Source organism: Spinacia oleracea, chromosome 5, assembly GCF_020520425.1.
Source record: "Spinacia oleracea cultivar Varoflay chromosome 5, BTI_SOV_V1, whole genome shotgun sequence".
Taxonomy (NCBI): Eukaryota; Viridiplantae; Streptophyta; class Magnoliopsida; order Caryophyllales; family Amaranthaceae; genus Spinacia; species Spinacia oleracea.
In genome coordinates, this window is record NC_079491.1 from 1,081,541 (window position 1) to 1,095,194 (window position 13,654).

The window sequence follows — 13,654 nt, forward strand, 5'->3', positions numbered from 1 at the left end:
AGTAATCGACAAACTCAAACATAACTTTTAACAACCTACGTAGTAACTGACAAACTTAAGCACAATTCATAACAACCTAAATAGTAATTGACAAACTCGAGCAGATTTTGAAAATAACTACTCCCTCCGTCCCGGAATACTCGACCCGGTTTGACCGGCACAGAGTTTAAGGGACTTGAATTGACTTATTTAATTTACGGTTTTTTCATGAAATGCCCCCGAGGTTTCACAAAACGCACCAAATACACCCGCGCGTTTCAAAATACATAATATACCCCTATTTTTTAAAAAAATGCACCAAATGCCCTTAAATATCTTTAATGACTAACGGTCGTTAACTCCGTTAGTATTAACCTCTAATTGCCTCTACTTAACTCTAGCTAACAAATATAATTGAATTTGAAGCCCAAAATTGAAGAACAATAAATCTGAAAATTGAAGAACAAAACCCATAAATTTGAAAAAGAGAATATGAAATTTTCAGAGTTTAATTCCTAAAATCAAAAATCTAAACTACAAATTCGAATTGTAGTGGCTCTAATCTCTCTCTAATCTACCTATATTCTGTTGTTTTTCGTGGCTGTGGCTGCTGCTGTTGCTATTCTATGCTCACGAACTCAACTCCAAAATCTAAAATAGGAAAACAACAAAAATCAAAATCTGAAAAACATAAAACAAATCCTGCTGCGCTATTCTCTTTCTCCTCTAATTGCAGTTGCTCCCTCAAACCAAAAATAAGAACAGATCTGCTGAAGAACGATTCGAGAACGACGTTTTGATTTGAATTGGGCGAGGTAGAATAGCAGCAGTTGCGATTAGGATAGAAAATAGCGCAAGGTAGTTAGAATTAGATTAGATAATCAGAAACAATTTGTAGATTACAATGAATTTCGTTTTCATATTTTAATTTCCGATTTTGTTTTCTTATTTTTGTTCTTGGGGCTGAGTTCTTCTGCGGGAAGAGATAGCAGCAGTAGCAGCAAATAGATGAGTAGAATAGCAGCGATTGGTATTAGAGTAGAGGGAGATTGAATCGAATTTGTAGTTGAAAATTTAGGAATCAAATTAAACTCTCAAATTTCAGATTATCTTTTCCAATTTTCCTGGTTTATTTTGTTCTTCATTTTCAGGTTCATTTTGTTCTTCATTTTCAGATTTTTCACGATTTCAATTCACTTGAAAATCTGGGTCCGAATATTTGGGGGTTTGAGTTAGCAATTGATGTGTGATGAAGATAGTTTGAAGAAGGAAAAATGTCGATGGGTTCACTTTGATGCCCAGAAAAAAGCAGACGTGAGATTGAGAGGAGAGAGGAGAGAGGAGAGTGAGAAGAGAGAGGAGATTTAGAGTTAATTAGGGTTCATTAGATGTTAATTAGGATTAATTAGGCTAATCAGTAGTTAATTAGGGTTAACGTAGGATTAGTTAGATTAATTAAGAGTTAATGTTAACGGAGTTAGACTTCCGTTAAGTCTAGGGGCATTTGGTGCAAATAAGTTTAAATAGGGATATATTATGTATTTTGAAACGCGCGGGGGTATTTGGTGCGTTTCGTGAAACCTCAGGGGTACTTCATGAAAAAACCGTTTAATTTAATAGGTAGTAGTTGATAGTGGGGTATTATTTTAATGTAGTTAGTGGGAGGTGGGTTAAGAGGTGGGGTTGGGGGAGAGTAGGGGTTGAATTTTTAATTATTTTTTGTATGGAGTAGATGGTAGGTGGGTTAATAGGGGTGGAGTGAGAAATAATATAATATTGTTAGAATATTTCCATTTTTAGAAACAAGTCAAGTATTAAGGGACGGCCCGATAAGGAAAACAGGTCAAGTATTCCGGGACGGAGGGAGTACCTTAGTTTATAACAACTTTGTACTACTATACATTATATAACAACTTCGTACTTCATTTTGAAAATAACTGCCTTAGTGAAATAACCTTATCGGACTTATTTTGACTGAACTTATATTATCTGAAATTTATCTGAACTTATTTTATCTGAACTTATTTTATCTGAAAAAACCTATTTTGTTTGAAAAAAAAACTTATTTGTGTATGAAAATGTATGAAAAAAACTTATTTTTGCTGAACATATATTATCTGAACTTAACTGAACTTATTTTATCTGAAATAAGTCAAAATAAGTCGAACAATCCTAAATTTGTTGGAAGCACAGTTAGTAAACTCAAGAACAACTATATCTTCATCATGAACAACCCACTGCAAATTATCCATCAGTCAATGATCAATGAATAATAAGAGTCACATACCAATAATTATCTCACATAAATGTTAATCCGAAACCATACAATACTAATCTCAAACACAAGGATATTACTCATATGAGTACAAACATAGTGCACAACATTTTCAGCAGCCCCAACCATTCACAAGTTATCATAATGCAGGAAGAAGCCTCGAAAACTCACCTAATTACACGTGAAGCGGGGCGGGCAAGGATGGGACGGGCATGCGGGGATGGGCCGGGCCGGGATGGAGCGGGTCCAACACAAAATCCACACCTGCCACATCACCCATTGCGGGCCCATCACCCGCCAAACCTCCCCCATCCCCGCCTACTTGGGGCGGAATATAAAGGTGGAAGCAAGAAACAACGGAAATGAGTTATCAGCATGGTACCCATCAGCGCGCTTGTTTGAATAACCAGGGTAATCAGTCCTACGAAAGGGCACCTTTCGATGCAACACAAGCCCGATTTTCCTACCCTTCTTAGCCAAATCCCACTGACTATAAGGCACCCCTTCCTTATGACTAACATGTACCTCCCCTTCCTTCATTACCAGCAACTTCTTCGCGTTCATTAAAAACCCTTTTACCAGCCCCTTATTCAGCTTGATTTGACAAACACTATCTTCAGGAAACATAAACCCGACATGAGGGAAGTTATAGATAATACGATCAAACCTCTGAGTAGACAAGAAGTAATGTTGGCTCATTTGAGTCGCATCAACCCCGTGTAACACAATACACCCCCTTTCTTCTAATTCCCTCACGTTCTGTATTCCGTTGTTGTATTTCTTTCCTAAGATTTCGAGAGAATCGAGAGATGTGGCGACCATGTTGTATGCCGTCTCAAATGTTCTTGCTAAACATAGAGCAAATGAGAAATCTCCTTCTCCTACTAATAGTATCTTATGTGATGATGTGTAATGTGTTATCGATTTCTCTCCTTGTTCCCATTCACTCTCACTATCGGTCTCTTCTCCATCAGATTCCGTCTCTACTTCTTCTTCTTCCTCCTCTGTAATCTTGGGAATTGGCATTGTCCTTTCTTTCCAATTTAGAATGATCAACCAATTAATATATATATTTCAGGCGAAAATGATTAAAAACAAGCCACCACAAAGTTATAGAGAAGCAGCAAATATATGATTTCTCTTCATCTTTATTGAAACACTTCAATTCTGAAATTGCTTATTTACATGAACATTAATATAACAAAAGTTTCAGTGATCAAATCATACCCAGATATTTGCAGAAGAATGATCAACCAATTAATATATGTTTAGGTCACCACAAAGTTATAGAGTAGCAGCAAATTTATGACTATTGAAACACTCCAATTCCAAAATTGCTTAGAATGATCAACCAATTAATAGAGAAGCAGCAAATTTATGACTATTGAAACACTTCAATTCCAAAATTGCTTATTCCAAAATTGCTTATTTAGCAGGACACGGTAATCTACATGAAAATCAATTATAACAAAAGTTTCAGTAATCAAATCATGCCCAGATATAAGATATTAGGAGAAGAATTCATTAGGGTAATCCTCAAATCCCTAAAATAGCATCAATTCTCTACAAAATTCAAACCCCAGGAGAAATTGAACAGTCAAATATTTGCATTCAAAGTATTCTGGCAATAAAATTGCGAATCAATTAAGCAACAAAGAATCAGAATTCAACAAAATGGCGGACAACAACAAGAGAGAACGATGATTTTGAGTGGCAATTCAAAATCCAAAAGTGATTATTCAAAAAAATGGGAGGAAATCAGATATTAGTACATCAACAATTAAGGATGAGAATAACATACATGAATCCATATGATTAATACGATAATTAACAGTTAATTTGAATAGAAGTTAGATTAAAAATTAGGGTTCTTACCAAATTTGAAAAGGAAGAGAAAAAGACCAGTAGTATCAGTGTCACTTCACTGTATCAGGATTCGAATATTTTGTGTTTGATGACTCAACAAATTCCCCGACTTCAGTCAGTCAACAGTTAAAGTTAAATTACATGCATGTATCGTATCGTAAACATCATCTTTCACCCGAATCTATGTACCTTTGTTCTAGGAGCACGTAAAGATTGTTGTGGGTCGGGCTAGTCCGAGTTTTATGTCGACTCCATGAACCTTGTACTTGAGTGGACCCCACCCACGTCAACCCCACTTGTATCAAAAAATCAAAAAGGCGGCTTAGACACGAGCCAAGTCCACGTGCTCTCTCGTTGGGTTGGTTCGTGCCTAAGTCTTCGCTCAATTTAACGTGTTTGGTGTTGTCAGCATGTGTCGAGAAGTACCTTGTCATACCTTTATCCAAAAAATTGCGGCCCTAATCGTGCCCACGACTCATGACTTCGTGCTCATGCCATATTTGGTTGTGACAGGGCCCCTTTGCCCTCAATGTAGCTTTCGCACCTGAGTGAGAACAGTAATCGTCACCCACAAGCAGATGGGCAGGTTCGAACTCAGCACCTCCAAGTCACAACTCACAACATTACACGAAGAGTTCCCTACCATCTCCACCAAGCAAGCCTGATTAGATATATATGGATTAGGAATGTCAGTGAGCGCGAATTTTATGGGAGACCCGCCCCGCATCCACCCCAAGTAGGCGGGGATGGGGGTAGGTTTGGTGGGTAATATAGCGGAGAGACGGAGATGGATTTAAAAATCTTACCCGCCATGTGGGTGGTGGCGGTTGTGGATTTTGTGTTGAACCCAAACCATCCGCTCCACTCCGCCCTTTCCCCACTCGCCCGCTTCATACTCGCCATGGGTGATGCGGTGGGTGTGGATTTATTTGTTTGTAGGTGATAATATAAATTTAGGTGAAACTAGTAAGGTTTTTTGTTTTATGGATATTGTTGTTGTTGTGGCGGGTACCCTTTCCGATTTTATATGTTACTTTATTCATAAGGTATTTTTTCTAATGTTAATTTTTCATTACTCCGTATATATGCAAATGTTTGCTGAATAAGCAAAATTAAGCGGATATTAGCCCGGGTATAAGGCGGAGGTGAGACGGGGATAGATACCCAGACGGATGATGGGGCGAGGATGGGTTTTAGTTTGTACTCATTAGGGCGGGGATGTGATTAATTTTGTACCCGCCATAGGTGATGGGGCGAGAATAATCTTTTTAGGTAGGGATAAGGATGATTAGACCTATATCCACATCCGTCCCGTCCATTGACGTCCCTAATCTGGATTGAACGGCTGTTAGCCCGATTGTGTTCTCTACCATACGAGTACCACTCCGTAATTGTTGGACTGAACAATCGTTTAATAAAAGAATTTAGCACGTGAGATTTTGCCGTAACTCTGGTAATTAAGATTTTTTTAAAAAATTTGTTTTTTAAAAAATAGCAAGATTAGTAGGATTACAGACTGATTATCTCGTCATTATGTGGAGCACGAGTTACACGAGATCAGTTCTTTTGGTCTCCATGATGAATACTAGTATCAAATTGTTACTTTATTTTTCCAAATTAAGAAAATTGGACCTGTCATTTTCGGCCAATTTGATAATTAGAAAAAGATAAAGGAAAATAAAGAAAATATGGTTTCCGAAAATGTGTAGTTTATGTTCCATGGAGGAAATGTCCCTTTTCTTCAATTAAATGTCAAATGAGTAGTTGTTACAAAATAAATACGAAAAGTACTACTCCATCCGTCCCAGAATACTCGACCCGGTTTGACCGGCACAGAGTTTAAGGGACTTGAATTGACTTATTTAATTTAATAGGTAGTAGTTGATAGTGGGGTATTATTTTATTGTAGTTAGTGGTAAATGTGTAAAGGGGTGGGGTTGGGGGAGAGTAGGGGTTGAATTTTTAATTATTTTTTGTATGGAGTAGGGGGTAGGTGGGTTAATATGGGTGGAGTGAGAAATAATATAATATTGTTAGAATATTTCCATTTTTAGAAACAGGTCAAGTATTAAGGGACGGCCCGATAAGGAAAACAGGTCAAGTATTCCGGGACGGAGGGAGTATAATTAAATATAGTCAATATCTATTGTTTTTTTTTTTTGTTTTGGTAGATGATTTTTACTTCTTAGTTATGGAGATATATCATTAATATTAGGGCGGAGCAAAACTATCCGGAAAATTAAAAATCCGAAATCCGAACCGCTATTCGATCCGAAAAAGTGGATACCCGAACCGATATGGTTATCGGTTCGGGAGCCCGAATCGAAATTCGGGTATTGGATATGGTTACGGATATCGTTCTATAAATAACGAGTACCCAATAATGATCCGATAATCCCATTTTTAAGTTTTAAATATTTTTTTCCCAAGAGTTCAGAATCCTAAACGTTAATAATAAATGTATAATTTTAGTAAATTGTAATTTCATTAGTAATGTAGCCAAAATCATGTGATAATGTTGGTATTTAGTGTTGAATTATATTACAATAATCTAGTAATTACGTATATTTTTTCCAATTGGATATCATAACGTAACGGGTACCCGGTACCCGATCCGAAAGTTTGGGTACCCAAACTTAACGATTCGGTTTATGGATAACAATTTTTACATTATTTGGTTATCTGTTACTCTAATCGATGATGCTATTGGTTCAGGTACCCGACCCATGCTCACCTCTAATTAATATCCGATCTTCTAAACTCTAAACTCTTTTATCTACCTCTAGATATATATATATAGCTAATTCAAGTGGTTTTTTCGAGACAATCATAATCTTACCCGATTTAAATTGATGACCTCCGAATCTCCGATCAGTAAGTTTGCCGTTTGGTGATCTTTCCTACGAACTTTGTTAACTAAACAAAATGGACAATCTCTTCTTTTTGAAGCAAGATCAACCACCTTTTTTGATACAAAGTTGTACACGGAAATACATTTCCATATGTATATAACTTCTTTCCAACTTTACCAAATCCCACCAAATCTTCCTACTTAATTCTTTAGTTCTTTTCCTTTTCTATTATAATAAATAAATAAAATTTTCCTTAGAAAAACATATAAAATAATCAAGAAAACTAACTTTAGATCCCATCATGTTCTTAATAGTTGAAGAACGGCTCAAAAATAACTAAAATAATCACATATATCAAGTTCCCCTCAAAAAAATAACTAAAATAATCACATATCAAGTTCCCCTCGAAAAATAAAATAAAAATACATACTTCAGATGTTTCAAATGTTGCACTACCTCACCATCCTAGGCTAGCTAGTTCCTAACTTCTTATGCATTGGAAGGAACCATGCATCCTCCCATCTTCAAAGCTTAATGTGCGTTTCTATTCTATCAAATTTTATTCTTACTCGAATTTATCAAAACTTATTTTAGTTATAAATTGAATAGTTTTAATTATTAGACCAACTCACTCTCCTGGCTACGAGTAGTTTATATGCCTTGGGAACTTGGAAAGCATACATACTACCAAGTCCAACCCCTTTCACTCCTTCATGGCTCCCACCTATCTTCGACGTTCTTTTAATTTAAAATATATAACGACTATTATATTAGTAGTTCAGGGTTAATAAGTTCAAACAGTACACGTAAGGAACGGACTCTTACTATACCTAGTAGCTAGCTAGGATAGTAGACAATGTTAGTATAATTACTTAAATTGAGATGCCAATAGCTCAAGAATTTTCACACCGATAAATGAAAGTTAAGTTCATAAAGAATAAAAGGGTACGTACTCCAATTCATTTTACAACTAGAATAAATTCAGATGTGTGGAAAACCTAACATAACACACCCTTTACAAGAAATTGTTACAAGACACGAAGTATCCACGAGGTGAGTGAAACTATCTGAAAAATCGAAAAACTCAAACCCAATCCGATATCCATGTCTAAAGATGGTTGTGGGCCAAAACGAGTCGGGCCCACGCCAGGCGACTCTCCATCGTGAAAAGTTCAGAACTGGGCCCAGGCCCACGAGCTGTCGTGTCGGGCCTTCATGCCCAAGCCTATTTTTTTGTTGTGCTTTCCAAAAAATGCAGCCCAGACCCGACCTATAACCCACGACATCGGGCTTCGTGCTTTTTTTCGTGTCTGTGTCGGGTCAGATTTTTTCATGTCGAGCCCGGCCCACGGCCATCTTTGTCCATTTCTACGCAACATAGCTCGCAAATACAGAACCAACCCCACAACGTTACAAAGAGTAAGTGCATAAAATCAGGGGCAAAAATACCATACAATAAAACTTAAAAAGTAAATTTCTCACCTACAAATACAAAAAAAAATCTCACCATACCAAAAACACCACATTTTCTTTTCGCCCATCTTTCTTTATCTCTTCCAATTTTCCTCCCAAAACACAGCAAAGAAAGAACACAACAACAACAATGGGGTTTTTCTCCCCAAAATTCATCTTCTCTCTCCTCCTCCTCTCAGCCATTCCACTTGGCATCCTCGTCACCCTCGAAAGGGCCCCACACTCCACCCACGTGTACCAATACCACAGCAACAGCTGGCTCAGGGAGTGTGCCAAGTGGGATGATCTCAACCGTCGATTCCTCGTCTCCTACATGGAAGGCGGAATAGGAGAACTCAAGGTCGTCGTATCTGATAATAATGATAATAATGATGATGTTATATTGGATGAAATCACAGCCGTTAAAGACGTTGACTTGGCTGGAAATGCTACCGTTGGTATTTCCATCGACCGGTCTAGAAATCGTCTCCTTGTTGTTTCGTCTGACTTGATTGGAAATCGTTATGGTGGTCTTGCTGCATACGATCTTTCCTCTTGGCGTCGTTTGTTTCTCACTCACCTAATTAGCCCTGGTAAGTAGTAGTAATAATAGTAACGCTTTTCTTTGCTTTGTTTTGACTTGTGGTTAAGATTTGATAAACTAATCATGGCCAATAATTATTGCACGGATTTTTAAATGGACTTGGCCCATACTGATTTAGATGGATCATGTCTAAAAAAACGTAAACAAGTTATTCCTAATTTATTTTGACATGTTTATAATGAAAAAAAAAGTATCAAATTGCTGTTGTTGATACATATTGTGCTTAAATAATGTGATTTTAAGTTACAATTCACTTAAAAAATACAGGGTTACTATAATTCAAAAAATGGATATTATTTCTAAGAAATTTGGTGTTAATTTATTATAATCACTGTATGAACAATAAATGTCCCTATGTATATAAAATGGGAAAATGGGTGTTTGAGAAAATTATTGTTTTTAGATTTACACTAATATTATTGTAGACCAGGTTTACGCAAGAATAATCCATATGAAAACCGTCTAAACATCTTCATTAATTGCAACATATCTTATTTTAATTAGTTTGGACAACGTGATTGACATGTCTCGATTTAGAGGTTAATACAGATGATTATATGTCTCATAATCGATTTTTTTTATTTGGTCCTCTTTGAATTATATTGCATTCGTAGCTCATTCACAGTAAAATAAAAATAGACACGTTAGTGCTGTATTTTTAGGAGAATATCACGTTAATATGATTTTGATTGGAAAAAAAATCCTAAATGAGTGGCTTGCAAGTTGACAAATAATGTTAAAACTTAGTACGGAGTATTGAAATTTGAAAACATCAAATTTCGAGTATCTTATTTTGGATCGTATCGAGATAAAAACATGTCCTGCTTTACTTTCTTCGGTGCACTTTGTCCTGTTTTTAAATTACTCCCTTCATTTCTTTTTGTTCTTTACGTTTTTCTTTTTGGGTATTTTAAAAAATGTTGTAATTTTTTATATCTCTGATCTACCTCGCAAAGGGGTTTCACTTTTAGAGGATAAAATTATTTGCAAATCATGTAAAATAATCATAAAGATCGAATATCTTAAATTGCATGTATGGAATATAGATATATATGTATCTTTATATAAGTTAAGATACAATTTTGAGAGAATATTATTCTAACTTTCGTATATTGTATAAAAAATAATAATAATAAACCTTAAACACTGTTAAAATACTCATTGAAGTGAATCAAACACAACCCTTTTTATAACAACATGTAAATGTCCGTATAAGTGGTTAATATTACAAACATTGATAAGCGTAAAAGTCAAATTGTAACATGTATTTATAAACGGTAAAGATCCGAAGAAAGTTTATGTCATAAGTGACTTGTATCTAAAATAGACACAATTGTACCTCAAAAAAAAAAAAAAAAGACACAATTGATCTAAATAGACACAATTGATTCCTATTGAAACTCATTAATTTAGAATTGGTACTGATTCGCATAGTATTATACTACTAAGTAGTACTGACACGAGTCACTTTGGTATTGATACTGACGTACTCTTTGTTGGTACTAAAAAAAAAGTTCTTTTGGGTGACTTGTATCCAATTTGGCCACAAACACTTGACATTTAAAAAATCTCGAAGATCCGGACCAGACGAGTATGGTATTGTTTGGCTAACATAGACCTGATCATCATGAGCCCGACCCGTTCCGAATTAGCGGGTTTTGGGCAGAATTTTTAGGCCCGTGTTCCAGGCCCAGACTGACTCGAATTTTTAATTTTGTGGGTATATTTGGACAACTCAAAATTGCAATTTCAGTTATAAATTTGACCCGTTCGATAATAGCGGATTTTGACCGGCCCCTCTCAAGGGCAGTCGTGGCCCGGCCTGCAATTTGATCAGGTCTAGGCTAACACAATGACCCAAAATCATATTGTCCTTGTAGTCAAACTTTTGCATTTGGTTTTCTGTTGTTACTTGTTAGTGCTCAAGTGTTACTAAAGGCAACAAAACAAACAATAATGGTGTCTGAAATCTGAATCATAATTTTCTCCTTGGAAATGTAGTGCTTATATTATTAATTTATTACTCCCTCCGTCCCTTAATACACGACCTGTTTTGATCATACACGCTTGCCAATGTTCAACTTTGACCACCAATTTCTTTAACTACATATTATAAAAACTTATAAAAATATTAATATTTTGAAAGTATATATTAAGATGAAGCCAACAATATATTATATACTAACATTTGTTTTCATATACTATAAATAAAATATGGTCAAAGTGAATTATGTGAATAGTGCAAAAAGTCAAATTGGGTCGAGTATTAAGGGACGGAGGGATTATTATAAGGAATTATATTCCAGTTGCTAAACTTATACTGGCCTCAAGATGTTCAAGTACTACCAGATATGTTTGTCAGTCCATTTATGTTTCAACCAATTCAATCCATACAAACTTCTACCTTGTCTGTCACAGACTCACAGCCACTTAAATTCCAGAATTAATTTCTCGTATTATCAAGTACGGAGTATTGGCTAAATATGGTAGTGGGTCAGGCCGGGTCGGGCCATGAGTCGAACACTCTTGAACGGACCCGGCCACACTAAGCCCAGTTGGTACGCTCCGTATCGGGCTGCGCCAAAAATTTCAAAAATACAGCCCATGCACGGCCAAGCCCATGTGCCCTCGTGTCGGACCGGGCTATCGTGTTTAAATTTTATTTCAATTATTTTACGTGTTTTGTCGTGTTTGGCCTTGCCCAATTGTGATTTTTCCAAAAAAAAAGTACGGTCCAGGCTCAGCCCACGGCTTCGTGCTCGTGTCCTGACGTGCATTTTCTGTGCCCGTGCCAGGTTTTGCTTTTTTCGTGTTGGGCCGGGCCGGTCCAATGCCATTTTTATGATATAATGGTATAATCAATTCGAGTTCATTCTTGTCCATGTTGGGTTAAGTTTCTCTCAATAACTTCGGATATTCTCTGTTGTATATATATATATTCAGGAGATGAGAAAGCATTTGCGGATGATGTAGCCGTTGACGAACAAGGCAATGCATATGTAACCGATGTAAGAAACAGCAAAATTTGGAAGGTTAATGTAGATGGAAAGTTATTATCAATAATTAAAAGTCCACTTTTCACCCCAAAACAATGGTACAAAAATTTGGTAGGCCTTAATGGGATTGTGTACCACCCAGATGGCTACTTGCTAGTAATTCATACTTTTTCCGGGAATTTGTACAAGATTGATTTGAAGAACGAGGAGAAAATCAAATTAGTGAAAGTAATCAAGGGATCACTCACATTCGGTGACGGGTTAGAGCTTTTATCTCCGTCTAAACTCGTGGTTGCCGGGAACCCTGCAGGGCGGTTGGTGGAGAGTAGTGACGGGTGGGAGACCGCGTCGGTGGTGGGAAAATTCTCCGGCGTGAAACACCGGTTGGCCACGGCCGCGACGGTTAAGGACGGGAAGGCCTATTTGAGTCATATGATTGGGTTAGGGTACCCTAAGAGAAAACATGTTATTGTGGAAGCTGTTTTTAGTTCTTAGAAAGGGAGTTTGTTTGAATGAGGTCATATTGACACATGCATTGTTTTAGCATAGGCTATTTACAAATACTTATTTGTAGGTTCGATTTATTCTTTTCCGTGTGTTGTTTATCTTTTACCGTGTAATGCTTAAGAGGGAAAAGGTGATTTAAGTTTAAAAAAAAAAAAAGTAAAGAAAAGAAAAGAAAGAAAAGGTAGTGTCATTTGTGAGTCGTGATCATGAATGGTTGGGGCTTGTTGATACTTCGTATTTTCTACCTAGCTATATCGGGTTTTAGTACAATATTGATTTGTACTCTGATTTTCTGATCTAAAAGGTTTAAATGAAGAAAAGAAAGATTAATTAAAATTTAAATGCTAGTGGGCTGTACTTCGTATGTAATTGTTTTTTGGTGCGAATAAGGGCAAATAAATTACAAATGTGGGTGTGAGATTCGAACCTGAGACCTATTGTACAAAGGCCCTCAGTCTTAACCACTAGACCAAGACATCATTGGTTCTTCGTATGTAATTATAAGTTTTTAACAAGTTAACAATCGATAAACATCCCTTAGTTAATTGGAAAATTTGGTGCATTTTTACAAAACTCGAAGAATATATGGCACATTCTGAAAAGATAAGGATATTTCGTGTATTTTATTAAATTACATGAAATAAGCGTAAACCAACTTAAAAGTTGGAGGTCAAATATTTTGATTAATTCTGGAAAGTTGAAGCCCACCACTACAACGCATACAATATTTAAAATTGAAGCCCACCATTTAGAAGTTTACCAAATCATTACAAATTCAAATAAGTACTTAATTTTTAAATACTTTGACAAATTAGTGTTGAGTGATAATACAAGGAGATTTTTAGCATTTTAAATTAGTGTTTCACAAGAGGTAACAAAACAAGCTTTTGGAGTATAGTCTATCAAAAGCCCCCAAATTTAATTTCAAATTACTGTTTTAAAATTACAACCACTAAGTTGAGTCCATCATCTTCATGATCAAAAACTTATTTTACAATTATTTTTACGTGACTCTTTACTTAACTGAATGTTTTGAACATATTTTATCCTGCATAAGTGAAAATGTAGTGAACATTACTAGATCTAACGTGAGTAACATTCTACTCATGAGAATAACAACTTT

General features: G+C 36.1%; 2 protein-coding genes across 3 annotated transcripts; one reads left to right on the forward strand and one right to left on the reverse strand.

Moving 5' to 3' along the window:
* Positions 1–2,198: 2,198 nt before the first annotated feature.
* LOC110776034 (uncharacterized protein At4g26485) lies at positions 2,199–4,313 on the reverse strand. 2 transcript variants are annotated; one of them, XM_021980617.2, is made up of 2 exons: positions 4,130–4,313; positions 2,199–3,284 (listed from the first exon to the last, which is right to left on the reverse strand). In XM_021980617.2, the coding sequence occupies exon 2, from the start codon at positions 3,278–3,280 to the stop codon at positions 2,573–2,575; it is 708 nt and encodes a 235-aa protein (XP_021836309.2). In that variant the 5' UTR covers positions 3,281–3,284; positions 4,130–4,313; the 3' UTR covers positions 2,199–2,572. The 2 variants fall into 2 exon arrangements, with proteins under 2 accessions (XP_021836309.2, XP_056684703.1); XM_056828725.1 differs by having other exon boundaries at positions 2,199–3,288.
* Positions 4,314–7,884: 3,571 nt separating this feature from the next.
* On the forward strand, positions 7,885–12,730 carry LOC110776974 (uncharacterized). Its single transcript, XM_021981544.2, has 2 exons — positions 7,885–9,017; positions 11,972–12,730. Exons 1-2 carry the CDS (start codon positions 8,576–8,578, stop codon positions 12,517–12,519), a joined length of 990 nt encoding a protein of 329 aa, XP_021837236.1. The 5' UTR covers positions 7,885–8,575; the 3' UTR covers positions 12,520–12,730.
* Positions 12,731–13,654: the final 924 nt, after the last annotated feature.